This window comes from Primulina huaijiensis, unplaced genomic scaffold, assembly GCF_012295235.1.
Source record: "Primulina huaijiensis isolate GDHJ02 unplaced genomic scaffold, ASM1229523v2 scaffold23605, whole genome shotgun sequence".
NCBI lineage: Eukaryota > Viridiplantae > Streptophyta > Magnoliopsida > Lamiales > Gesneriaceae > Primulina > Primulina huaijiensis.
In genome coordinates, this window is record NW_027355821.1 from 22529 (window position 1) to 50358 (window position 27830).

Sequence of the window (27830 nt, forward strand, 5' to 3'; positions counted from 1 at the left end):
ATAATGACATCCCCAAAGGGCCTTCATTTCACAAAATTGCTGGTGATTCTGCTCATATAGGCCCTCTCATTTTGCACGTGATCAATCAATTGACTGACGACAAGAAGAAGTTATCTTGCGAATTGGATGGAGGTGACTGGAAATCTGAGGGTACAACCCACCTCTCATTTGTGCCTGCCAGAAGACATCAGCAACTGGAAAGAAGCCGTTTGTGAAAAAAATTCTTCCACGTGTTATTCGTGCTATATTGGTATGTTAATTTCTTATACTTGGAAGAATCTGACATAGCTTACTATTTAGGGACGGTGTAATGGTGGAGCCGGATATTAGGGCTGCATGTGTCCAGGTTCTCTTCTCAGTGGCATATCATATGAAGTCTTTAATTTTAATTTGTAGTCTTTCATTCATTGTTAACAGGAGAAAATGGCGGGCGTTAAGTTGCTTGTGTTCTTGATGGCAAGTGAAGAAGAGGTAGTTGAACGTGTATCCGAAGGCCTATTGGAAGCACGAGTGTTGCTTCAAAAGCTATCCTCGACAGATCCTTCCCTGGATGTAAGGAAAATGTGCCAGCAACTCCTTGCATGTTTAACTTCTCAAGTTTGTGTTCAGTACAAGTGGGAGTAGGCGAAATTTTCCAAGAATGGCGAAACCGACAGCAATGATTCTTTCTTTTTTTATATATAACTTCTTGCCGTTGGTATATATATATAAATCAGTAAACGAGTTTATAATTGTTGAGCCGATGAAATTCACGGGCAAGCTAAAAAACTAGAGATGTTAGATTCAGATAAGCATAGGTTTACACTTGAACGGAAAGATTTGAATCTGAGATGGCATTAGTTGATATACCAGTTTAAAATATAAAGCAATGGATTTTAATAAAATTCAAATAAGAGAGGTCAATTTATTTTGAAATTATGGATCCAGTTAGTTGAACAAAAAGTGACATATTCAGAAATCGTATCAGTCTTTGCGGCCTACGTCTCCATAAAACAAAGTTGATGGACCACCTACCACCATGTAACAGTTTTATCGGCAATAATTAATATGATTTACTAACCCTTTCCACTTCGCATGCTCCGCCACCAAGACGACTTTTATTGCCTTTATTAATTGCCCACATTAATACAACACTAGAAATATATTTGCTACTAGGTTCTTTTTTATTTTTGCTATACGAGTCAATTTCATTTATAATTCAAATAAAAATTAATATTTTTAACATAGAAGTATTTGTCTCATAAAATTAATCTTCAGTCATAATTTCCACAAAAAATACAAATATTATATATTCTTTAAAGACCACAATAATAAGACTTGATTTAAGTTCTCGAATTATTAAAATGGGATAAATATTTTTAGTAGAAACACAATCAGTGGTATTATTTACGGTAAAAACTTGTCTCACTCAGTGGTATTATTTACGGTAAAAACTTGTGTGAGACGGTCTCACGGGTCGTATTTTGTGACACGGATCTCTTATTTGGGTCATCCATAAAAAAATATTACTTTTTATGCTAAGAATATTACTTTTTATTGTGAATATAAATAGGTTGATCCGTCTCACAGATAAAAATTCGTGAGATCGTCTCACTCATTATTTACCCACTTTTACTTCCCGGACTGTATTATTTTATTTTTTCCTTAAATAAAATGTTTTGCCAATAGGCGCGTGACACGACGTTATCTTGTCCTCCATCTCACGCTTCACATGACTTGTACGGTACAACTCAGCGAAGCCATAACATTAGCCATTGTTTCCTTCTTTACTCCACCAGAATCTCACTCTCTCTACGTTCGAAAGAAATGCATCCCGTTCGCGTTGCAGTACTGCTATTAGTTTACGCCATTGTGTGCTTCTAAATTATTCAGTAAATATACTTTTTATGTGAAGTTAGTGTCATAATTTGATCTCCGGGTGTCGAAGTGGGCGAAATCTTGAAATTGCTGCAACACGTTTCCCCAGAAAATTTCTCTTGTATAATTTGCTTCGATTTATTTCTATTTTATTCCTTGAGATAGAATAATCGTAATCTGAATTTATACGTTGTCGCTTGTGACGGGGGCTATGGCGATTGCTGCCGCAGCTGTTATTGTGCCGTTGGGCGTTCTCTTTTTCATTTCTGGCCTTGTCGTCAATTTGATTCAGGTTTGAATTTTCGGGATAATTTTACTGGCTAACTCTGATAGTATTATCGGTTTCATCGAATTTCACCTCAAAACGCAAAAAGGGTTTTTTTTCTTAATGTCAAGCTATTGGTTCTCAGTTATTTTTCTTTTCGAGTTCTTTTTTATTTTATTTTGAAGAAATGTATGACTTGAGTTTTGGGAAATTTTCAGGCTATATGTTATGTGTTAGTACGGCCGCTGTCAAAGAACATGTATAGGAGGATAAACAGAGAGGTGGCTGAGCTTTTGTGGCTTGAATTAGTGTGGCTGGTCGATTGGTGGGCTGGTGTTAAGGTGATTTCTTAAAATGTCACATTAAATTCGAGTCTAAAAATTTGTATTGGTTAGTGGGACTCGTGGATTTCATCACAGGATGCTGCCGGTGCAATTATTTCGACGACTTCTTGTGTTTCTGAAACATCTGTGCATGCAGCTGGGATTAAGTTCCTAATTTCTGGTCTAGTTGCAGTAAATTAAATCTTTGTCTTGACTTATTTAGGGTTAAGGACTAAAAAATTTCATGGGAGGTTTATTGTAACCTTATGCTAGGGTAACTTTATTTCCCCAAGCAAGTACCAATGCAATAAAGTGATTTGAAATTCCAATAATAAAGTGAATTGAAACCCCATGATTTACGATATTTAACAATTGTTGGAGAAATATAATGAACCAAATTTTCTTTGCTGCGTAGAATTTTAAGATGACATGATTCCTTTTTAGGACCAAATCAGATTTCTTTGCAATTTTATGCCGATTCATATATTATCTGGTTTAAGATGACGGAGTATAACGTGAGCTGAATCTCGCGGCAACATTGAAGAAAAGAAGCCAATGGTTAAACCATGGTTTTGAATTTGTCACTCTTCATCTGAATCATCTCTCTTATCTTGCAGTAATTCTGTGTCTGCAGATTGAATTGTACACTGATTCTGAAACCTTTAGGTACCGTTTGGTACACTAGATGAAAGTGAGATGAGCCATAATTTTTTATTCGTATCATGTTTGTCTATTTTTTAGTTAACCCAATTTCATCTCATGTTCTGTGATGTTTACTACATGTGGGTTGGATGAGACATCACTCACAACCCATGTGATGAGCACATGATCCACATGATATCGGTGAAATATTACGACTATACTCTTTTTTATTTTGAAAATTACTCATATTTTATCCTAAAAACTGTGTCATCGTGCAAAGTAATGTTTTTTTTTGGTTATAGATTGTTCATTAAAGATTGTTCTTACATGTAAATTATATATGTACCAAATTGTCTTTAAATTCGTATATAAATGCATTTTTATTTAATATGTTAATACTAAAAATAAACAAGAACTTTATTTAGGGGGAAAAATTACCTCCCGCGTGGATGATTTCATATCTATTAAATTTTTTTTCCTCATTCTCCAAAGAATTTTAATATTCATAAGAAATAACATTTTATAAGATTAGGTAATTGTGTGCAATTGGAAAGGGTATTTAGTACATGATATAAAGGTAAACACAGCAATGCTTTAAAGTTAAAAGCATACAAAACAACATATTATTCATCTCTATATATTACTCATACATATCTTATCATGTTTTATCACACTTGTATCCATCTCTCACTCATCTCATCCATAAAACCAAATGGTATCTTAAAGTATGATAAACCAAAGTTTACTTTGCTGCTTGGAACTTTCATATGACATAATTCCTGCATCTTATGGGGTACAATATTCAAGTTGACATTTTGCAATATTATGCTGATTATTGCATTAACTAGTTTAAGACGATGGAGTACAATATGAGCTGAAACTCTCGACATTTAAGAAAATGGTGATAATCGCAACGTGGTTTTGAATTTGTCATTATCTGATTTATTTGAATCTCTCATGTTGCAATGATTCTGTGATGCAGATTGAACTGTACACTGATTCTGAAACCTTTAAATTGATGGGTAAGGCTGCAAAAAAGTTGTTTACAGATATTGATTTGCATCCCTGTGCCTCGAAAATTTACCCTTGCTGAATTTGCATATATTTGACTTTTCTGGTGACTTGTATAGGTAAAGAGCATGCACTTGTCATGTCCAATCACAAAAGTGACATTGATTGGCTTGTTGGATGGGTTTTGGCTCAGGTTTGTCATCTGCGTGTGGGTTCTCGGTGTGTTTATTAACATATATTCACTGATGCAATTCTCTTATACGACAGCGATCAGGTTGCCTGGGTAGCGCATTAGCTGTTATGAAGAAATCTTCAAAGCTCCTCCCAGTAAGTAGCTAGCGCTGACCTTTTTTCTTATGGTATTGAAGCTTCCTTTGCTCCAACTGCAAATTTATTTTTCTATGATTTAATTGTTATGTATTAGATTTCAAGTTAAGCAGTAGAGAAAAGTTGAGGTTGATGGATGTTAATAAGTTAGCCGTATCTGACAATCATCTGTGTTTTTTCATGAGATGGTGTTATACGAGTTGAGATAAATGTTATTGGTAAGTGATGATATGGTGTGGACAAACCAATCAGCTCCATAGTGGAACAGCTTGTTTCCCAAGACTTAGGCAGGCCATTGTTCTAGCCAGACCTTGTTTGTACGTGAGTAGAGAAAAAATGGGGTATGCTTGTTAATGGAGTTTTATAATGAATGCTGCGCAAGTATTCTTGTTAGGAACTGATTCCCAATCCTCTCAACAGTTAGATCCATCAAACAGATGTTGTTTTCTCTGTTATACTCTTGTTTCTATGTCATGCACTTCTTGTGTTTCTAATTCCTTTTTTGCTGGAAAATATGACCAGATACATTGATGATTGAACTAGATTTGTAAGTCGAGCTGAGTTTGCTCATGAACATGTCAAGCCTGTTCCACACAAACTCAATCAAACTTGAGTTTTTGAGCTCGAGTTTGAGGCTTCTATTGATTTTGAGCTTAATTTTTAGCCACTCAAAATCTTGTGATCTGAGCTAACAAATATGTCGAAACAAAACTCGTGAGCTAGCTATTTCGAGCTCAAGCTGCTTGATTTTGAGCTCAAGCTCGAGATAGAGAATAGAACCCTTCACATGCTCAACTCGATATTAACTCATTTACACTCCTTATATTGAATGGATGTCATGATTTCTCACTCTGTGCAGGTGATAGGATGGTCCATGTGGTTTTCTGAGTATCTCTTTCTTGAAAGAAGCTGGGTGAAGGATGAAAGCACCTTAAAGGTATGGTCAAGGGATAACTCTTTTTACCATGAGTTGCCCCTGCCTCATATTCTCTTGTGTTTATTTTACCTGTATGTCATTTTCTTTAGTGTTCTTGGCTTGGCAGTCCTGGATCCTAAAATGATCTTGCTGAAATCTCTTGCAGTCAGGACTTCAAAGGCTAAGGGATTTCCCTAGGCCATTTTGGTTGGCACTATTTGTTGAGGGTACTCGCTTCACCCAGGCAAAACTTTTAGCCGCACAAGAATATGCATCCTCAACTGGATTGCCTGTTCCAAGAAATGTTTTGATTCCTCGTACTAAGGTCACAACTTACTCCAAGATGAATTATTCATGGCTGTCCATGTTTGATTTGAACATCGGGGTGGTTTTCAATTTGACTAGTTTAATCCCTATTGAAAAAATCATTTGAGCTGCCTGATTGTCGTTCTCAGGAATGTATCCCTAACAAATTTTAGTATAAGCAAATCCAGCAACCAAAACGGCTTCATGTTGAAACAGTGAATTTAATGTCTTTTCTCATTGTTGATGGAACATGATGATTGCTGCTTTCAGAATATCGTTCTTGTAAAGTTATGTTTTTTTCCAAAAATATTCCTGGACAGGGGTTGCCTTTTGTTCAAATAAACTAGCCCTTTGTACTTGCTTTCTGGAGCTTTACTTTTGCAGTTATATGAATCAGAATTACCATTATTCACTGAAAGTCTGAAACAATTTTAACCTTTTTCTACTGTATTGAAACATTATTATTTGATGCTGTGTAAAGTTATCCAATATACTTGCTTTCGGGTTAATTTGGATTCTTTTCAGGGTTTTGTTACAGCAGTAAGTCACATGAGATCATTTGTTCCTGCTATTTATAACGTCACTGTTGCAATTCCCAAAACTTCTCCTGCGCCAACCATGCTAAGACTCTTCAAAGGGCAATCTTCCGTGGTAAGCCTGCAAAATCTTAATTCTCAAAAAATATTGTCATATGTGGTAATGTTATGGCAACATACGCAGTTTTGAAAAAATTGGAGTGGCATCATACTGCATCAAGCGGTGCACTAAATTTCCCTGTATAAGCCTATAGTACAAGCTAGGTCAGATGATAAAGTAGCAAACCACTGTAGGCATCGTGTTTGCTCACTTTTGCTTGTAAGTCGTGTTGATATTTTGTCATCCGTTAGGTGCATGTACACCTAAAGAGAGAGCCAATGAAGGATTTACCCGATACAGATGATGCCGTTGCTCAGTGGTGTAGGGACATCTTCGTAGCCAAGGTGCACCAGCTCATGGATCCTTGAATCATATTTTTCTTCTTCCATGGTTTGGCCTTGCTAATAAAAATTTGGCCAAAGCATACTGAATATTTACCTATTTTCGAACACGACCCCTTTATGATCAGCTTCTGTCTAAGCAGGACAAGTTACTGGACACATACATGGCGGAGGGTTCCTTTGGTGAACAATTGCAAAACACCGGTCGCCCTGTGAAGTCCCTGTTGGTAAAAACCTCAGTAGTCTCCTTTGTATCTTAATGCGTCTCCCTTTCGGACAACTGTGAATCTTTTCTGTTAATAACAGGTTGTCTGTTCTTGGGCCATTTTGCTTATCTTGGGGACCTTGAAAGTTTGCCAGTGGTTCTCACTTTTCTCTTCTTGGAAAGGGGTTACCTTTTCAGCAATTGGCTTGGCAATTGTGACGGCTCTTATGCAAATCTTGATTCAATTTTCTCAGTCTGAGCGATCAACACCTGCCAAAATCGCACCTGCAAAGCTTAACAATGGAGGGACGTCCCCAGCTATACAAAACACGTCGCAGTAAGTCCAACCTATGTTTTGTAACCGAGTCACTTTTCGATTCACAGTTGTGATACTCAGAAGTGCTTGTGCATGATGCTTTTGTACTGAACAGGCTGTATGAGTAACAATTCATTTATATATGTTATGATACTATAAATTGAGCAAGTGCTTGTTGCAATAATGACAATGCCGATCAGATTTAAATGTTTTACGGAGGAAAATTATGTTTTTTAAAATTTGAGAAATTTTTTCAACCAATGGTGCGACACTCCGTGCCTGCAGAAATGGATTAAATAAAAAGGGCCACTGTCACAACTACCATGTACCACCAGCTTGTAAATACACAGTTAATGCTGTTATGTTAATTTGATCCGAAATACACACAGGTCGGATCAAATTTCATCAGCTACTTTGTCTTGACAATATTGTTCACGAAAGTAAAAAAAGTTCCCCCAAGTGATGGCAGTTGACAGTTCAGCTTGAAGGTTCATTCCCATCAAGGAGCACAACATACGGTTGCTTTCTGATGACATTTGTAGACTTTAATTTCTTCACCATTGGACAAGGACCATAATCTTGCAGTTGAATCAGAAGAAGCTGAAACCAAATGTGTCAGTCCGGTAAAAGGAAGCTGTTAGTAGATGTTATCATAGAGATCATGGAAGGAATTTTGATATACCTGTGATAAGAAAAGCTCCATCGACAGAGAAAACACAATCCCAAACCCAGCGCTGATGTCCTACAAAGGAGTAACATCGGTGTTGCAGCAAATAACAAGAAGATATAATTAACATGATGTTTGGTTAAAAGGACCAAAGGTTTACCTGTTAGAGTTTTTTCCAATGCAAAACCGTCTACATTCCATATTTTGACGGTATGGTCAGCAGATGCAGTGGCCAGGTACCTAAAAGTCATCATTCTCAGTATAAATCCGAGACAATTCTAGTCCTGAGATTAGAAAAAAGGAGAAAAATCCGACATAGAAGCCAGCCCAAATGAAATAGAAAACGGTTTTTTAGATAAGAGAAAGGTCATCAATCCTAACCGGTTTGGTTCACACAATTCAGGAGAGAGGAGACATTTAAGAATATACCCATCGTGAGCCAGCAACTTATGCAGTGGCTCGAAATTGGTCATAGTCTGCAATAATAGACTCATGGTTACCTAATCGTCAATTGCAAAGCATAGAAAGTAAATAATATATTTGTTCATAGTTGTCTTACTTGAGTCCCTTGCAACAATCGCCAAACATAACATGTCCCTCGATTGTTTGCTGCAACTATCAGACTTCCATCCCACATTACTGTCAAGGATCGTACTGCTGTATCCACTTCTGGAACCTACAAAATATGTTAAGTCCAGCTATTACAGTTGCACTACAAAACTATGTTTTGTGAATGCGAAAAAAATCGAGTTGTCCACCAAATAAACCACAGGTACACGGGCAGTAAAATGTGCGGCAGATTCTTACCCTCGAGTTTTCAGTTTATCAAAAGTTGTCAGCAAAACAAAAGCCAGGTCTTTTTTCCCCCTAAAGGATAGAGTCCATGTCTTAAAGCCAGCCACACATGAAATTATATGTAACAGTAAATATTAATGTCACAGGAATCCTAAGCAATGGCCCAATTCAGAACCACCAAAAAGGATCAATTCTCACCCATGGTTTCACAATGGCTAAGAACAATTATCAATAATATGCTCATGATCCCAACACATCAACTATTTTCAACAATCACCTGGGATCAGTGATTCAACCTACCAGATCAATCACTTCAATAGCCTAAACCACCTTTACTGAGACTATATCTACATCACATAAAAACTTTCTCGATTCTTTCTGCCAACAAATTTGACGTCTTAGGGTAATCTAGCTTGAACTTTAATGGAAAAAATTTGTTCTTTCGGGAAAGAGAGATGAAGATGAGATTTGTGGATAACTCAAACAATCAAAAGATTTGTAGTACGCTACATACCAGCTCACAGCTGCAAGAATTAGCTCTCAAATCCCACACACGGATGTTGCCATTTTGGTCCCCAGATATCAGTTCAGTCTGTAAATCACCAAGGAACAGGTAAAAGACCATCATAGGACATTTAAATTCTCCAGGAAAACAAAACACAGCAGCTTATTTATGAAAGTTGAAGGAAAGATAATAAATGATAGTATGAATTCGTTAGATATCCCCCATCACAGATTTGGTATGATCGGAATTCAAGTTCTTTCAAAAATAACTGGCTTCCATCAAGAAGTATTGGATCAAAACCTCTATGCCATGGTTTATATCAATTATCCATTTGTGGTTCCTATGATCAGTAACATATCAGAAGATTAATAAGCTAAAAATCAATATTTGGCAGCAATCATCCAGATATGATTTTTTTAGCCATTGATAACATAACATTACTCTCCTACGTACCTCAAATAGTTCAAATTTCAGTAAGATACCTAATTGATAGACAAACAAATTCATCACATACCTGATTTGGGTGCAAGACAACAGTATTAACTGCTGCACGGCTTTCATATTCTCTCTGGCAACCCGGTGCCCTATGCCACAGAATGAAAGTAGATCCATGAGGATTAATCTAAACTAAAAAGCTCAAGATCAACAGACTCTCCTTGATGAAGGGCAGGAAGAAGACAAAAAATATTGAATCTGACAAGTTACATATTATAAAAACTTCCCATACCTCAAGTCCCAAATCTTTACGGTGCCGTCTTCAGAACCTGAATACATCCAATTTCCATCACACTGAAATCCAACTGCCATCACATTATTAGTGTGAGAATCATAGCTCATCACCTGACATAAGAACAAGAATTGGAGATAAGGTGAAGACAAAGCTGATAGAGTATTAAAATCTAGTCACAGAAAATGCAGAATATATTAGAATAAGTAAAATAAGATGGCATACTGGCTGAGGACTGTTTGAATTAACATCAAATAATCGTATATGAGGATTCCCGGCTGCTGCTAGGCCGCATTTATCGGGTGTAATCTCGAGCCTATTTACTTGCTGCAGAGAAAATGAATATCAATTTCTGCTATCTTCGGCGCACTTATGCTTTGCAAAACTGTGTTATAGAAACCTTTGAAGAGGTATGATAACAGAAAGCCAATTCACATCTGCCAGACCTTTTGTAACCATTGATGCTTCAAACCAAATACTAACAGTTCAATGCATTACACCAAACAGTTGAATCACTGTTATAGACTTCAAATGCAATAGAACTAACATTCTGATGTAGAAGGAAAGAAATTCTAAGACAGTCAAATGTGAAAGGATTTTTTAAATTCAGTCAAAAAGATTAAAAACCTAATACACAGGTTCAGTAAACAAAATCTAACTACTGGCACTGCACATGTTTTTTTGTCGTCCTAAAATAAACCTTCTCCATAGGAAACTGCATGCTTAAAAAGGGCCACAACACAAACATCAAAGCTGAAAAGAAACAATTTACCTAGTCTAAAAATTTAGCATCAAATACAGTAAAACATGTGATTCAGCTTGCAGTCTCCCCTGGAAGCTTAAACTCGTATATAGTATCGAATTTTGAAATCCAACATGAATATATAACATTGAGCAATAAATTATACACGTATTAACCGTTTTACACAAGAGCACTAGGGTGGAAACAAACAGGAACCTACGAAACAAAAGGAAACGTTGAGTTATAAACACAACAAAACCAAAAAAAACCCAAAAGGCTGGTAAGTTTTGGGGCATACAGATTCAGATACTGGAAAGTGAAAAATAGAGTAAAAAACAAAGCAAACTAAAATTTGAAACTAAAAAAAGCTGAGATCGGGGGCATACAGATTCAGGATATTGGATAGTCCGGTAGCAACGCCCACTTTTTGCCTCCCAGAATCGAATTGTGTGATCATAGCTTGCTGTGGCTAAAACCACTGACGGTTGACTCATGTCAATTATCTTTTACTGTCAAGCACCATTAGAACTAGCATTGGAATACATAGATAGAGAACAATAAGAACAAAATCATGTATACAAACAAAGGAAAGCGATGATCAATAAGGAAACAATGGGTTATCGAAACACCTTTTTTTTAACAGCTCACTACAAAAAATGTTTAAAACTACTTCGTACAGGAAAATGAAAACATCAAAGGATAAATAGGTAAAGCACGGATCTTTGATGCCAATAAGGGCAGCTGAATGAAGGGGTTCAACCAAAAAAAAAAAACAGAGATAAAGAAAAAATAAATCCTTTGAAATGGATTCCAAGATTTTAGTTTTTCTTTTACCTGAAAAATTGAATTTGGTCCACCGAACTTAACCCATCATTTGCGCTTTGAGAAGGGTTTTATAGAGAGCCATTTGCTCGATTCTGCAAAAACAATGGCAATCTCAACGTGGAAGAAAATTCGAAGGTTAGTTCAGAAGTCTGATCTCTTTTAAAGTCTTATTATTAAGCCCATACATGGACACTAAACTAGCTAATATGGGCCTTCAATTTCTTCCCAATCCCGTATTGTGTTGGCCCACCATCCACCCAACCATCATCGTTGGCCAGCCCAGGCACCCGGTAGAAGAATTACTCTGGGATGCATCAACTTGTATATATGTACTGCCTCGATGTGAATGGGTGAATGACGATAATAACCCATTCATAATGCATCACATGTACATATAAAAAAAATATTCGTTTGTGTTTATGAAAAACTATTGCTTAATTTTTTTTCTTGTAGTTGGTTTAAATGTGAATGACAATTTTAATTTTCGCAATTTGTAACTGGAAAAATGTCGAGCAAAATTTTTATTTTTTCCCTTGTGATTAATATAATATAACCCATTTAATATAAATTTATATTGATAATAAAATAATTTATTTAATAACGGATATTAATTTATCGAGTATTAATTCAACTCTACTTGTTTAAGAACAAGAAACCAAACCAATTAAAAATTCTTATCGCAAAACATATCAAAGAGGGAAACTACAGTATGTCATTTGGGATAAATGAGAACTACAATTAACTTGTTTTCACTAACCCCAAAACAAAACTAAAAAGGAAAAAAAAAAATCACACATGCATAAATGAGAGGAAAAAAGACACATTCAAACATGTGTGCTTATAAACAGAATCCTCTCAACATTCAGTCCAGCACTAATCTCTTCCCAATCAAAACATACATTCACACTCAATCAAACACCTTCTTAAAAAAAAAAATTTCTTCGAAATGGAATCTTGAAAACTAGGATTCCTTGGCTAACTTCTGTGCATTGATCAAGCTTTTCGTCAGCCAGATTGCTGTTTCTCTGGAAGAAACAGTCTCGTCTCCAAATGCTTTTAGTACACCAGTAAGCTCATCGAGCTTGTCCTGTTTCAGCAGCCGTGCACACAATTCGAGCAGCGACTCTAAAGCATTTGCTCTCACGTTGCTACGATTTCCCAACTCAGTTTTGATCTCAACATTTGAAACTTGATTCATTGGATGGGTGTCTCCTTTGTCAGTTTGGCTTGAATCCCTTGAGTTTTCTGTTTCAGTTTCAACCATATCCTTATCCAGACGAGTTTCAGATGACACAGGATCAGGGTACACTCCTGAATATGCACCCGCACTTTCTTCCCGGCTTAAAGAGTTGTGAGATTCTGCATCAACTTTGGATGTTACAGTTTTTTTAGTTAACAAAACGACTTCTTCAAGAACAGATGCAAGCTCATCACTGCAGACAGTATCTAGCATTATCATTTTATTGCAATTTTCAATAATTGCATCTTCATCCTTTGTTTCTTTTCCCTCCGTGACTTGAGGACTGCACAGAGGTTCCAATTCGATTGATTTATCCCTCTTTCTGTCGGAATCTTCCAATTTGGGAGAATTTTTCTCTTTTTCTTCGAAGGCTGATGTAACCTCCAAGTTGAAGCTTTCCTTATGTGACATTGAAGATTCGAAAATTTCTTGATTGTCTTCATTGCAAGCAGACGTCTCACAACTTGTGACCCCACTTTTTGAATCCTCGCTGTCATGAGAAATCTCCCCTGAATAGCTTGTGGGGTCAACCCTTTTAGTTTCGAGTTTGTCTTCAATCAAGACATCAACATCTAGTAAATTCAGATCCTGCACATCAATGTTTTCCTCAAATAACGGAAGTAGTTCCTTCTGTTTCGGTTTCATCTCTGTTCCTCTGTCATCTTTTCCACCACTAGAATTGCTAGGCGATGGTTTGCTTGTTTTCTCCTTTGTACTGTTAGGTGATGGAGATTTTACAGGAAGAAAGACAGTAGGTAGGTTCCGACATCGAAGCAGGAAAGGTTTCAAATGGGGATGCCTCAACAATTCGGCAGCCTATGATGGAAGAAAGAGAATTAAACCTAATGGAAATTCACTCAAATTCAAAATGAAGGGAAAAATAGTATCAACCCACCGTTGGCCTATGTTCGGGACACTTCCTTAGCATGCTCTTGATGATCTGCTTTCTGAGAATTTTGAAGTCCTAGTTAATGTCAATCCATTTCATATTTATGATAAAATAAAAAAAGAAAGAAACAATTAAAATCTGCTTACAGTGTCGAAGAATATATATGAGGAAATGGAGAGAGCAAACATTTGTTAATCTTGTTGATAAGTCCAGCCATATCCTAGTTTAGTCAGTTCTAGTTTTAGCAATTTGTGCAACTAAAGTTGTTGAAATGGATTAGATGCTACAGAAACAGAAGGATAAAACTTACAGGGGCTTTAAATGCTTGTTGGTGTGCAGCAATCTCGAACATGCAGCAGCCTAAGAAGAAATAAGAAAATGATACATTCAAACAATAAGAAAAACATTGCGCAGTGAATTTCGAACCCTCGAAGTTTGACTTACCTAGCGACCATATATCTGATTTATAGCCGTATGGCATATTATCCGTAAGAAGCTCAGGGCACATGTAGTTGGGTTTCCCGACAATCTAGCATTTGAACAAGAAATTATACATATTACACAAAGATGTACAGTTGTTATGGCTTTATACGAAGGAGAGACATTATAACTTCCGTAGATATCTATTTTATCGAGTCAATGAAAATTTGTCTGGGTTAAACATGTTCTGTAATAAGAATTTTCTTGATAATTTTCTAAGGAAATAATATAAAGTAGATAAATGCAATGAGCTCCACCAGCCCCATTTTAGTTCCATCATCTCTAATCGTTTGACCTACAGAGTAGCGGCAGCCCTTCCTCAAACCTCTCCATGCAAGTGCAGGTATCGTCCTAATCCTTTCCTTCATTGCAAAAAATAATTTACTGGGGAACTACATGTTAACATCATAACATCATATTAGTTCTTTCCTCACTTTAGGATTCAACTGGACCAAGTTCTCTAAGCCCTAAGGAGCTTTTTGGGTTAAATCAAATAATATTATCTTTGTAAATTTATTTATAAAACTTGATTCAAGTGTTCAAACATGTTCGGCAATATTTTGAGCCAAGTTCAAAATCATTGACCGTTCTGTAACTTAATATATTCACAGATATTATATAAGTACATATTAAAATAAAACTAGATCTCAAACTCAATCATATTTCGAACACTTGCTCAATCAATGTCAAGCTCAAACATGAACTGATCAAATTCAAGCTCGAGTTCTATACATAAAATGAGTGATTCACTTTCTCTTTTTCACCATAATCACCACCAGTATTTATTCTCAGTTCTCGTAGGCTACGCATCTGGCACACTCTTGTATGTCATAGAAAGTTGAAAATAGAACTGTTGTCCATACAAATTCTAGAAATTGGAAATTATATATTCCATACCGTCGAGGTAAGGCCTTCCTCATCAAGAAGCTTCCCTACTCCAAAATCACCTGTAAAATATATAAGTTAACAAAACATAAGAATACAATAGAAATTATTACAAGAATCAAGTTATTTGAAGGACTTGTTTCGGCCCTCTTACCAAGACGGATGTCATTTTCCTTGGTAATGAATATGTTAGATAACTGTGTCGAATGTGAATCATGTAAGAAACGATGGTCAATGAATGGCACTTAAATAGCACAAGCAACATCGGAATAAACCTTTAGATTCCTATGAAGGACTCTATGGGAATGAAGATGGTCAATAGCTAATAACATCTGAGTCAACCATTTGCAAAGTTTCTGAAAAGCAAATACAAGAACATTACCACTAAGGACAAGCTATTCCATTTAGATAAAAGGCTTGCTTTTACAAGGATATCAAATAGATTACCTCCTCTGGAAAATATGCTCCTCTAGCCATCCTAATTTTCTCAGATCTGAGCAATGGAAATATTGTGAAATAGGAAGAAAAATGCAAAGAAACTACTTGAAAAATACAAGAAAACTAGGAGAATCTAACAAAGAACAACACAATCAAGACATGGCATGATAGGATTTGGCTAAAGACCACCAAAATGCTACAATTTCCTTGATTTGTTCTTTCCTCTTGTTAATACATATTTAGTAGGAGGAGAGAGTTTCAATTCTTATTTCCAAAAGTAACAGCACAACTTTCTCTTTACATGAAACAGAGCACGGCATTTTTTATACACCTCAATCAAGGTTCTATTGTAGATAACCATGAAGAATCACTTACATGTTTCCAACTTCACAATAGTCAGTGACAATGCAAATGCAATTCCCCTGTGGATAAAAAAAATAGATTATTTCAGAATCAACTCCAGGATAAAAACACACACATTACACAAACTAAAAGCTATTGAGGAAGATCTCAACTGGACATGAATATTCAAAAATGCAATACCTTATCCAACCAAGCATTTTTGTACTCCAAAATGTAAGGATGTTGCAATTTCGCTATTACATCAATCTGTATCAGAGTCCAGAGACATGAAAAAGATTATTTTTCATCACAAAATAGGAAAATGTTGTAACCATTCACTTGTATAGGTCATGCATTGCAACAAAGTGCAAAAACATAGTAAAAGAGCAAAACCTTTGTTCAAAGAAAATTCCTCTTGTTACATGGTAATTTGTGTTCTAAGAAATCTCATAAAATTGGAACAAAATGAGATGAGAAGGTATGTTGTTTGGCAGATGATGGATGTTCTCAATGCCAAAAAAATTCATGTAGAAAAATAGTAATGGAGCTTTATCGAGTTAAATAATCCACGCTTTAAATATGTTGAGCTTTCTTCTGACCCAAATTCATAGCATTAAAATGCCCAAGGAAAAACAATTGATGACAGATGCTCGAATGCAGATTAAAATCATAGTTCTGATAACTGACCATTATTACGCTTACGAATCAACAAATTTTTTCCATAGCTTTGATGTATTAAGACATTCTAGGTTTATAAAATTACATAGCTATAGTCATTACTATAAATAACATATTGAACAACGGAACTACTCCAGAGTGGTAGCAATTGAAGATGTCAAAAACCTCAATTATAAATTTTCAGCTCCAAATGTTAAACATATTGACCTCGTCAAGATATAGATTCAAGAATCAAGAGTGATATCTTAAAATCGAAACAAAAATTGCTTCAATTATGACTCCATATTTTGCCATAAAAACTAACTATAAAGCATAAATTAACCTCCCGATTCACAGTACACTTGAACTTCTCTGTCATCTTAGCAAGACGAATTTTCTTCAACACGTACCTACCAAAGATAAGGGTAGCTTCATTAAATTGACAATATATAAGCAAAACCATCTTCCAGGAACCAATGAGGCTAAACCAATGATCCTTGAAAGGAATAGATTCAAACTTCTCATATAATAGTTTCACATTAACCTAGCTATTTTAGTCTTCTTATGCATCGTCACAGTAAAAATATAAGAATTACCAAGTAGGAAAAAAAGTACACTTTCTCAAACATTACAACTTTATTGAAACATCGCTGAAAATTTAAGACAACGGGTTATAGTCAAAGAATCAAACACACGGAGAAATTATTTTTCTTAACAAGCGCATCAGAATCTAATTCACACCAAATGTTCCATAACGGTTCTGGAAAAAATTCGAAGAATCTGTAAATTAAGCCGAGTATTATGCCGTTAAAATAACTCCCCGCGACTCTGCAATCTCCGATTATGCTGCCCAAGTATGAGTAAACCAACATAGACCAAGAAAACAACCTTACACAAAAAGTCAAAGATTAAAATTTTATGCATGGACTCATTACTTCTTTTTCTCAGTTTTGTGGAGCACAAGAAACACCGCCCCAAAAGAACCTCTCCCAATTTGCTCAATTCCTTCATAATCTTCCATCTTGCTCTTAGTGTCACCATTTTCCGCCTCCATCAATCCCTGCAAAGCCAAAAAACTCAAGTGGGCCTCTCTAGTTTCAGCTAAAGATTCAGTTTTTAGACCAAATAAATAAGTTAATGAAAACTCACCTGGCCCACTCGAGCAAGAAACTGTAGATTTCACGGTATACCCTCCACAAGAAACCAAGAAAAAGCAAATCCCCTGGATTTGCCGTTGCAGCTTCAAGCGGAAGACTACTTCAAAGTTTGGTCGCGGAATTAATTAACGCAATTATAACCACTCTGAAACGCCTCAAAAAGTAAAGCTGTGAAAGTATCAGATCACACTTATGGCAACAGGTTAATAACTCGTGCTCGTGTAAATGTGGGGAGTACGGGTTTCGGGTTTTTCAATGAGGCCAAGATACTGTCAAGAAAAGGCAACGACGACGAGGGGTCATTAAACAGTCGATTATTTTGCAAAACAGAGGCTAAGGCTTGGCTACACAGAAAACATTTATTATGGTAATAAAGAATCTTGATAATATATGCTGTAATTAAAACAAAGTGGCAAACACGAAGTCAAATAATCAATTACATGTCAGATATGAACACAGTTTCTTGTGCGTAGGATAGAATAGAAATGTAAAAATGCACTTCAAAAAGATTAGATCTATGCCCAAATGTTTTTCCTTGCATTAGAAGATTCATCATGAAAATTGGTCACTTTTCATCGGTGAAAATTTACTAAAAATCTACTCCATTGAAAATTATGGCCCATCTCAAGAGTAAAAAAATATTTTCTACTAGATATATCATTGAAAATTTATATACATTGATTAAATAAAAGGGTGACAAAATTGGTATTAAAATCGAAACAAGTTATCAAAAGTATACAAAGCATTAAATCGTAATAACTAACTCGACTTGGTTTAGATTAAAATCATTGAATTTTTGCGTTTCATATTGATATGACTCTAGTAGATTACGAATTGTTAGTGGGTTCCATCCATCCATCCTTACATCAAAGACATAAGCAAAATGTGTTCTCCACTTGATTCGAGTCGTTTTCCATTCATGCTATTTCAATTTCTTCTCGCTCTGAAAAACAGATTCCACTCTTAATCTCATTTTCCCCGTTGATTTAAGATTAGAGTTATTTGCACCAAACTTATGGTCTCCTATGTTAAAATTAAATAGACATAATATATCTTAACTTTTTATAAAAATTCCACGAACACATCAGCACCACTTAAAAATCAGTAGAGTTGAAGTATTTTGATTATATTTCATAAACAAGTTATCAAAATGACCAGCGATCAAAATAGTTATAAAGAAAACTCAATTTTCTATAAGTCATATTTCAAGCCAGCTAGACTAGTTCGAACGTTATCTATGTTAACCGATCGCTACCGATTGTTGTATATGTATCATCCAGCTCGATCTTGCAGCGTTCGATTAGTTAGATAACGTCTTTAACTAATTTAACCGACCTCAAATATGATTTATATAAAATTAAATGGAGTCATATGTTAGAATTTTGGTTACAAAAAAATAACTGATTTCACATGGCCACATATTTATGTATATACATTAAATGGAGAAATTCGCTGAGTTTGCATGCTAACCACCCAAATCCTCCATCTCATTAAATGCGTACGCCTTAGTACTTGTGAATGGACATGCATTGTCTGAATTCAGAGCCATCTTTGTTACTTTAAACTGTTCTTTTTTGGCAATTGGTTGTATCAAATTAAGATTCGAGAAAATTATTATTCATTTATTTTGTAAACATCCACTCAATTCACCTTTTTTAAAAAATGAAACAAACGTGTCCAACTCCATGGGATTTATTATTCATGCTTTGATTCGATTATTTCGGAGGTAATGATTGGAGTAATTCGGACTGTGTTTGTGCATAGGTATGTTGATTCTGTGTAGTTTGATTTTTATCCAAAGTTTCGATATTTCATATGTTTCTGAATAATTACATCCTTTTTTACTAGAAAAATTCAAATGTTTATTTACTACGTGTTATACGGAAATAAAACTGGATTAGAGAGAATTTAGTGGGACACAAGCCCTTAAACGGTTGTTGCATAAGTGGTCATTTTATTATTTATTATTATTATTTATTATTTGACAAGTGAGTTTTGTCTGGAAAAAAAGATAAATAATTAAGAACAGAACTGTCGGTAGAATAGGTTGTGGGCAGGTAGACCATTCGTGCTGTTTTCTATTTATTTATTTTCATTGAAAATAAATAAATAAATAAATAAATAATCAATTATTTAACGAGTTTTTTTTATATATATATGAAAAAAGATCTGTTTTATCTATAAAAGAAAAGATAAATTTTTATTATTAATAAATTTGGATTGAACTCGTTTTGGAATCAGAGGGAGGGTTAGCCACAATCTTTTGAAGCTAATTTGAAATTTGGTATGTTCAATCACTATCGTATACCTAAATGAACGAATCTTTTTCACACCGATCGGTGTATTGTCGCATTCACGGGAAAGTATGAAATTTGAGGTACAACACGACGTCAATCATGGATTAAATTTTTGAGGACGACTTCCAAGATGCTTCCTTTTTTCAACTAAATCCTAAGAAAAAATATGCTGAATACGGGTCTAACACGACTAGTGCCAACCACTATGGAAAAAGTTATCCATCAAGATTTTAAGCAAAAAAATTTATTTTATTTTCCCTCCTATATTTCAACTTTTTTCTACAGTGAATATTATAGATTAAATTTCTCGCCATAATTTGAAATTTTATATCTCTAATCTCAGACCTTGACTCTATATCAAAAGGCACCAACTATTTACCACCTTTGCGATACAAGTTTCCGGATCACTTGAACCAAAATAGAGGGAAAATTTGATTCTCTCAATATTTAACAGGAGTAAAAGCAGAATATAGAGGGCCAGAAACTGGCACTACTTTTGTTTGGATTTCTTCCGGATGTCTGAGTTTTCTTTGAGCTAGCTTCGAATTCTCCTGGAACAGCTTCACCTCCGCTGTATTTGTGGGCAAGATTTGACAACACTGAATCGACCTTGCTTCGCCTTTGAGCAATTATAGCATACAAATCTTCGGAGCTTTCCTTCCACCTGTAAGAGGGTCCAAAGGCGTTTAAAAATCTTTAGTTTGAGATTAGCTAATTAAGTGAAGGTGCTTGAGGGAGAAGAGAATTGGATTCACTTATTTCTTTGTCTCAATGGACTGTAGGTGGTTTCAGTTTTGGACACCTGCTTAGCCCATCTCTTATATGCTTTGGTTGATTCTATTTTCCCTACAAATGCATGTGCATGTCAATGAAAGAGCGTTAACTGGCATGAAAAAGACTAATACTTGCTAAGGAAAAAAACGAAAAAACTACTTGTGTAAAGTAAATAGACAAATCCCACCTGCAGAAATAGCTTCATTGATTATATCCTTAAATGGGTGAGAATCTACATCAGAGCAAAGCATGCAGCACAAAAAGCTTGCATAAAGGAAACAGATAAATAATGAATCGGCAAACACAAACCACAAAGATTGACAATCAGAGGGCAATCCAGCTTCCTAAGTATGGCATACCTGTCCATGTTGCCATCTCATTCTTTGAATAGCTTAAGCAAATCCTTCTTTTCTGAATCAGCCTCTATAAATTGCCTTAACTCTTCAATATCAGCTTCAGAGATCTAAAAGTGATAAGTGCACCCAGTTCAATGTGGACAAACAAAAGAAGTATCAACAAAAGCTGCAAAACAACAGAGAGCAATAGGTCTCGACCTTTTTATAAATGGATCGGAAAAATGTGTGCAAATTCTGGATGGCATCTCCTACCAAGTCCTGTTAACGAGCAATCGAGAATTAACATTGAAAGATCAGATAAGGTACCATTGTATGGCATTGAGAGGAAAAGCAATAAACTTTTTGTCCTTGAATTAGAACGAGTTTGTAATGAAGAATATCTATATATGACAATATAACTATTTCAGTCAGCCAATATGAGGTGAATCAGCATAATGGTTTAAAAATCTTGGATGAGGTGCTTCACTAATTCACATTTCAAGTGTCCCTACGCTAAACTCCAAACAAAAACGTTAAAAAGTGACTCCACGTAAAGAATAGTATTGAGCTAAAGCTGAAGAGCTTAACATCAGGTTCTCACTCTGTTTAACGTAGTAAAAATCCAAAGCTCAAACGTATGCTCTATCATTTGAAATTCAACGCCAAAGAATAATCCCATTCACACGCGAATGGCAACATAATTTATTTGTTCCACAGGAAAACTTAATACAGACCATAATATGGAATGAACTTACCAGAGGATTCAAATGTGCAGACCTCGTTAAATGTCTTAAAAGATACTAACATCAATAGATTAACAAATAACTGCAATAAAAGCATGTATGGATCATGGGTTACAGCATCATCAACGCAACCAATCTGGTCATATGCTGCCCGTTTCTCCTCATCCCCAAGAATTTTGACATAACCTTTCGCAACTGCGGAAATTTTTCCTTGGCCTCCTGCATAAAGACTCTTGAATAGCCAAAATCGGGTATAGGACATAAGACATTCTGTAAGGGAACCATACGCAACACCTTGAAATTATCTATTTACCTCGTCATCAGGATTTTTACAAGGATGCGGTCGCAAAGCCAACTCGTAATAAGCTTTCTTTATTTCCTGTTGAGATGCAGCTTTATCCACCCCAAGAGTTTAGGAAGCACAAATACACCATTTACCGTTTTCAGCACAAAGTATCGTCAGATGATTAAAAACACCATGTACATGCAGTTTGTGGAGCAAAAACAATACTTTTGAGTACTGAAGATAAAATTGAAGGATAGAACATTTCTAATATTAATACTTCAAGCAAAGACATAACAACCCAAATTTGGTAACAAGTCTCAACACGACCATATATTCATATTACATGATTATTGACCCAGGATATTACAGGTCGTCGACCAAATGAAAACGAACTAAATGAAGTTCCTTTTTAAGATTTTTTGTGCACTTGTACTCAAAGTGCAACCCAATATTCCATGTTCGCCTAGGTTGAGATTCGTCTTCTTGATATTCTTCAAATATTGATCTGTTTCATTCTTCCACATCTCCCAAATAGTTGCTAATATTGCTCTCTTTAATAATTTTTTTGGGTTTTTTCTGTCCAAATTACCCGAACTAATCATCATAAACGCATTATTTTCTGGCCACATCAGATGAAAACCAACTTCTTCGAAACTCACACCAAACTTTTACCCCTCTTCTGGAAACCTCTATTCATAGAAAAGTACAAATTTTAAAAAATGGAAGTCAAATGCATTAGGCCAATTCTCAAGGTATGGCAGTACTTCAGATGAGTACATGTATAGTTGACATTATTCAATTTCCTGCCACCCAAATAGATGCTGAGGCCCGAGACACATTCCTTCGCACACCAGAAGTCCAGAACTGAGAATAAGCAAACATTTGATGCATAAACAGCATGCAATTGTTAACATATCATACTAGTAGAGTTCCCCGAGTAATTTGCATCACTATGGCCACCATTCGGCATATTATATAACTCGTCAAAGCCAAACTCCCTGCTTAATCTGCACTTAATTAGATTTTACTGCACTTTGTGTTTATATAATCAGAGTTTTTGAAATTCAAATACAAATTCTACTAGTTTTTTCTGTGCTAGTTGTAAGAAAAAAATGAAATAGTTTGTCTTATGAACCAACGAAATTAATGGATTTAATGCTCAACAACTCATAAACAATGAAAAACGCCACGAACGTGAAGGCAAGAAAAATGAAATACAAATTCCAATCCTCGTACAATCTTTCTGGGTTTGAGGAAGAAGACGCCCGGAGATTTTCCTTGACTTCTTCGTCATCGTAATCTACTTCTTCCGGAGCTTCATCGCGAACCTAGCTTTTCTCTTCTCCCCCATCTCCACCGATTGACAATGTGAGAGGGACAGTGTACAGTTTACACGATCGCCGATACGTGAATCGAAGGATTAAGGATTACGTTCCTGATGTCCCCTGAACGCCGGTAGGACTTGCCCATGATTACAGAAGTCCATAACAAAATTGGGCCAGCCCATTTCATGGGCCAGTAGACCCATATTTCTAGTGACCATGAACCAAAAATACCATATTTTAAGGGGGCTATGCCGGCCAATAAACCAACAAGCCCATATTTAAAGTGATCTAGGCCAGAAAAGCCCATGACCCAATACGAACCATTCAATTGAGCTAGCTCAGCCAAGCTCTCGACCCGGCTTCAAGCCCAAGTAATTCAGTAAATTGGTTATAAATGAAGTTTTTAAAACTATTGGTTCTTCTTACTCGTCACATTTCAAAATTTAAACTCCCTATTAATATTATTTCATCCATATTCTCGAGGAATAAAATACCAAACAATTGATAGTTGTGTCCTAGCATAGAGCGAAAATATTGCACACACCATATATAAATTATTTTATAACTATTCAATTACGAGTTTAATTTTTTCTAAAGATTTTGTTATCCAGTTTTAATTTACTTATTTTAGCACTCGATTTATTATAATAATAATAATAAAGTAAGTGAACTAAATATTTAAATAAATTAGATTAATTGTTTGAAAAATTAAATGAATAATAATACATAATATTTAAATATAAATTTAATAGATATCTATATAAACAAATTAATAAATAAAATAAGTATTGCAAATAAAATAGTAATTATCGATTCAATTGAAGGGTTAATTGGCTGGCTGAAGGGTCACTCCTTCCACAAGAGAAGCCTTACTCTCACGTGGGCACGCTAGTTAAGTGGACAACCATTGCTTAAGTAAGATGAAATTAGGGAAGGAAAGATAAGGAAATTATCTGTCCAAACAAGGTTTCCAGACTCATTCAAATTTAACCTCAATACAACAAAAGGAGAAGGCAGTATTGTCAAATGCTGAGGCATCAGAATCTATCACCAAGCTAGAACAAGGAAAACATAAGAGCAGTGGAAATCGACTTTCATTGAATCCAAATAAGCTTCTCAAATGTTTAGTAGGAAATTGGTACAGTGTAACTCAAACTCTTCTGAACGTACAATATCCTTGTACTATATCAGCAGCCACACCACACAGCCGGGGCCATTTTTCATATACTTGGTCATTCAACAGAATGCATTCATGAAATTAAACTTCAATATGCCTAATGACTCAATATTCTTTCCTTTACTAAGACCTTCCTTCAACAAAGAGTGGGATTTTGTGATTCCTTGATGGTTCCTTCATAAAAATAAGCATATCTAAAATCTGAACTACCAGCACTCTGATGATCAGCTAGCATCAAAATACAATCTGAAAAGGCTTAACTTCAAGTCTTCAATGTCCATTTTAATACACTACTAACACTTCCTAAAAAGTAAGGACTCTATCTACATCACATTTATACATGGAAACGAAGAACACCTAATATCACTAGTGCACTAAAAAGCGTGGATTAAGCACGAAGCGTAAATAAAAAGTTTCGATTCGATCAAAAGTGAGAAAAAAGGTTGACCACACAAAGCGCACACTGTTAAAAAAAAAATTAAGCTAACTTCTTTTCTAATAAAAGTTAAATCTTACATTTTAAATAATAACTGTTTGACAACAAAAAAGTTTTAAACAAAAAAAAAACCATAAAGGCACCAAAATAAAACCTAACTTTGTGCCGTACAACATGAAAGACACAATAAATGAAAAGGAGGACATTGGATTAGAATCCGACAAAGAGCGAGTATTAGAATTATTACAAAGAACTATTGATATTTGCGATTTTAAGACCTTTATGTTTTCTAAAACTTGAAAATTTATGTATTTACTCTTAAAATTTGTGTGTTCATGTGTTACTGCGCAATTATTAATTAAAAAGGCGTCTTTTTATTGTAATGCCCATGGGCTGTTCCCGATCCAACTGGCGGGAGTCGGTTATCCCATGGCCCATCACTCAATTACTCCTCCAACCCAGGCACTGGAGTTTGTACCTCCCCAGACTCGAACCTAAGATCTCCTGGACATATAGATACTTAGCACAAGTCTGGTACCAGCTCAATTGGTACCAGACTTGTGCTAAGTATCTATTAGTCCAGGAGATCTTAGGTTCGAGTCTGGGGAGGTACAAACTCTGCCTGGGCTGGAGGAGTCATTGAGTGATGGGCCATGGGATAACCGACTCCCGCCAGTTGGATCGGGAACAGCCCATGGGCATTACAATAGCTGGAACGACCCTGTCTCAGACAAGAACAGTATGTCTAAATTCTACTCGATCAGTGAGGAAATGATGCAGAATAGCCACAATATCTAGCTAAAAAGGTCAGAAATGGCTCTCTATTAATTTTTGTTTTTATTAACTAAAAAAAGATAGAACAGTAAAAGATTCTATGACATTGTTATCAAACAAGAAATCCTGAGGGCATTCGATGGAGTATGATGAAACTGAAAAAAAATACAACCACGCAGAAACGCAAAATTATCAGCAACATCAATCATCTACTTAGAACAGTCTACCATAACTAAGAAGCCATAAAGAAACGTATGTATAAATCATTTATAACTTCCAGTAAGTTAACGAACTGAAATCTCATTAGTTAATATTCGAAGAAATGAACCACTTCAAATTCATCAGAGAGAATTCCAAACTCGGGAATTGAAAATCTGAAGCAACAGCAAAAGTCATTACATTTATTTATCCAAAACATGATATATCGAACAAAAGGCCCAGACTTAATAGCGGAAAAGAGGTGTAAACAAAGCCACACCGGATAAAAACGATCCGAAGGTTTCTCAATCAGATTCAACGGGCTGGGAAGATTCCAATTCGAGCCGCTCCAGGGCTTTCTGGTGAGCCCACGTCTCGATCGTGAGATCGGGCTTGGCGTTGAGGCCCACCCCAAGTATGACGATTGCAAGGAAACTAGTGATGTAACACGGCAGCTCCCAGTCCTCCCATTTCCTCGATTCCCCAGGTAGCGGTGGCGTGCGGTTTAATAGGTAACCTTTGGGCTTATCCTCGTGGCCTGGGCTGGTCCAACGGCTCGCCTCTCCTCCTCCGCCGCCTCGGGTCCTTAGGGACGAGCTGAGGCGGTATCGAAGAGTGTTTGCAGCGGCAGCGAATGGCTTGAAAGACGTCATTTCACGAGAGAAAGACAAGGGTTTTGAGGAGCACTCGGGCATGTTACCAACACGACAGCATAACTACGACGTCGTTGCCAAAGTTGTAAATGACAATCTAGTCCCTTAATTAGTGAAAATAGTTTTACTGCCCCAGCTTTCCAGAAAATGAATGTGGCCCTAACAAGTCCAAGATTTTTTTAACTATATATATATTTATATATATTAGTGCATCGAGTATATACGTTGTACATATATAAAATATATTTTTGTAAATTTGAATTTATTTATAATTTTTTCTTTCATTATAGATATACATGAATTCTTATTTTCAACTTAACATGACAAAACATCGCAATCATCTCTTTTTCAAAATTAGTATCTTCATCATAGTCTAATCTCTCGATCTATTATTGCTGAAAATTTAGAGATATCTTCTATATATTTAAGAAGTGGCTCCCTTATATATAAGGTTATATTTCATAAATTCAAGAGGTATCTCTCAGAATGCATCATTCTTTTAGCATATCTATTATTATTTCTCATGTTTATTTTCCAATTGGTTATCTTATTCTTCTCTACCATATGGTACCATTAAGAATATAATTGGTATATGATTTCATTCTCAATCTTATTTTATTCCAAAATTCATTTTATTTTTATTTTATCATACCAAGCATGATGACAAGACATCACAATCTCACTTGCAAAAAAACACTAACGAAGCGTGAATTAGAAAATTGCAAAGGCAGAAAAGGAAAATAAAAAGGAAATAAAGAAAAAAAAAGGATAGAGACAGAAATAGAAAAGAAAAAAAAAATCAAAAGCGGGATGGAGAAAATCAACGGCCAAAGGAGGAACATGATTTATTTTAATTAAAAAAAATCCTAGTCTAACTATAATACACACGTAGAATTGAACTTAGAGTCTCACCTTTGTCATTAGATCAAGCGGAAATTGTCTTTTTAAGTTAAGAATTTTAGAAGAAAAGCAGTAAACGTAACTCAACACGTCCTCGTCATTTTCTTGAAAGACATAATTATTAAAGAATAAAGATATTCTATAAAGTTAATATAACGCCAATCACACTTACATTACTTTGGTAGGTGATAAGAAAAGAATGAATGCAATTGCTTTAGTGCAGGTTAATTATTAACTTCAAGGAAAGTATAAATGGAGACTCAAAGAACCAGTAAGAAGCCGTTATTTCTATATAAATCACCTAATGATGAAAACATCATATGTTCAAATTTAAAAATTATTAAGTACATTCATATTTATGGGTACGAATTCCGTTAAAAGATTTTATCCATGAACATCCATTGATTTTCGAGTATGAGGATGATGATGACAAGCCTA

The 27830-nt window shown here is 35.5% G+C and overlaps 4 protein-coding genes and 1 pseudogene across 10 annotated transcripts; 1 reads left to right on the top strand and 4 right to left on the bottom strand.

Moving 5' to 3' along the window:
- Positions 1-1728: 1728 nt before the first annotated feature.
- Positions 1729-7329, top strand: LOC140967097 (1-acyl-sn-glycerol-3-phosphate acyltransferase 2-like). 2 transcript variants are annotated; one of them, XM_073427474.1, is made up of 11 exons: positions 1729-2149; positions 2341-2463; positions 4070-4109; positions 4218-4291; positions 4366-4425; positions 5285-5362; positions 5508-5666; positions 6173-6298; positions 6535-6627; positions 6768-6851; positions 6931-7329. In XM_073427474.1, exons 1-11 carry the CDS (start codon positions 2069-2071, stop codon positions 7168-7170), a joined length of 1158 nt encoding a protein of 385 aa, XP_073283575.1. In that variant the 5' UTR covers positions 1729-2068; the 3' UTR covers positions 7171-7329. The 2 variants fall into 2 exon arrangements, with proteins under 2 accessions (XP_073283575.1, XP_073283576.1); XM_073427475.1 differs by lacking the exon at positions 1729-2149 and adding an exon at positions 3063-3136.
- Positions 7330-7553: 224 nt separating this feature from the next.
- Positions 7554-11690, bottom strand: LOC140967098 (target of rapamycin complex subunit LST8). 6 transcript variants are annotated; one of them, XM_073427478.1, is made up of 12 exons: positions 11416-11690; positions 10968-11084; positions 10240-10303; positions 10065-10166; positions 9840-9952; positions 9627-9696; positions 9122-9199; positions 8372-8488; positions 8194-8288; positions 7973-8052; positions 7828-7887; positions 7554-7745 (listed from the first exon to the last, which is right to left on the bottom strand). In XM_073427478.1, exons 2-12 carry the CDS (start codon positions 11036-11038, stop codon positions 7645-7647), a joined length of 951 nt encoding a protein of 316 aa, XP_073283579.1. In that variant the 5' UTR covers positions 11039-11084; positions 11416-11690; the 3' UTR covers positions 7554-7644. The 6 variants fall into 6 exon arrangements, with proteins under 6 accessions (XP_073283579.1, XP_073283578.1, XP_073283577.1 ...); XM_073427477.1 differs by having other exon boundaries at positions 10968-11109; XM_073427476.1 differs by having other exon boundaries at positions 10968-11090; positions 11416-11689.
- A 369-nt stretch (positions 11691-12059) lies between these two features.
- LOC140967144 (serine/threonine-protein kinase Nek6-like) lies at positions 12060-17878 on the bottom strand. The gene is made up of 14 exons (XM_073427558.1): positions 17487-17878; positions 17273-17397; positions 16681-16747; positions 15882-15947; positions 15714-15760; positions 15348-15393; positions 15176-15256; positions 15055-15097; positions 14913-14962; positions 13980-14064; positions 13846-13895; positions 13682-13755; positions 13542-13593; positions 12060-13462 (listed from the first exon to the last, which is right to left on the bottom strand). The coding sequence occupies exons 2-14, from the start codon at positions 17389-17391 to the stop codon at positions 12368-12370; spliced, it is 1875 nt and encodes a 624-aa protein (XP_073283659.1). The 5' UTR covers positions 17392-17397; positions 17487-17878; the 3' UTR covers positions 12060-12367.
- A 1999-nt stretch (positions 17879-19877) lies between these two features.
- Positions 19878-23781, bottom strand: LOC140967145 (chaperone protein dnaJ 6-like; annotated as a pseudogene).
- Positions 23782-25884: 2103 nt separating this feature from the next.
- Positions 25885-26559, bottom strand: LOC140967126 (uncharacterized). Its single transcript, XM_073427529.1, has one exon. The coding sequence runs from the start codon at positions 26532-26534 to the stop codon at positions 26145-26147; it is 390 nt and encodes a 129-aa protein (XP_073283630.1). The 5' UTR covers positions 26535-26559; the 3' UTR covers positions 25885-26144.
- Between the last annotated feature and the right edge of the window lie 1271 nt (positions 26560-27830).

Bases quoted from the DNA above. Each gene is read 5' to 3' on its own strand.
- LOC140967097 (XM_073427474.1), top strand. From the start codon at position 2,069: ATGGCGATTGCTGCCGCAGCTGTTATTGTGCCGTTGGGCGTTCTCTTT. The intron at 4,426-5,284 runs GTAAGTAGCTAG...CACTCTGTGCAG, and splicing joins AATCTTCAAAGCTCCTCCCA to GTGATAGGATGGTCCATGTG. The intron at 6,299-6,534 runs GTAAGCCTGCAA...GTCATCCGTTAG, and splicing joins TCAAAGGGCAATCTTCCGTG to GTGCATGTACACCTAAAGAG.
- LOC140967126 (XM_073427529.1), bottom strand. From the start codon at position 26,534: ATGCCCGAGTGCTCCTCAAAACCCTTGTCTTTCTCTCGTGAAATGACG.
- LOC140967098 (XM_073427478.1), bottom strand. From the start codon at position 11,038: ATGATCACACAATTCGATTCTGGGAGGCAAAAAGTGGGCGTTGCTACC. The intron at 8,489-9,121 runs GTATGTAGCGTA...CATATTTTGTAG, and splicing joins ATTCTTGCAGCTGTGAGCTG to GTTCCAGAAGTGGATACAGC. The intron at 7,888-7,972 runs GTAAACCTTTGG...ACTCCTTTGTAG, and splicing joins ATTGGAAAAAACTCTAACAG to GACATCAGCGCTGGGTTTGG.
- LOC140967144 (XM_073427558.1), bottom strand. From the start codon at position 17,391: ATGGAGGCGGAAAATGGTGACACTAAGAGCAAGATGGAAGATTATGAA. The intron at 15,948-16,680 runs GTTAATTTATGC...ACTCTGATACAG, and splicing joins AGTGTACTGTGAATCGGGAG to ATTGATGTAATAGCGAAATT. The intron at 14,963-15,054 runs GTAAGAGGGCCG...TATATTTTACAG, and splicing joins GGAAAATGACATCCGTCTTG to GTGATTTTGGAGTAGGGAAG.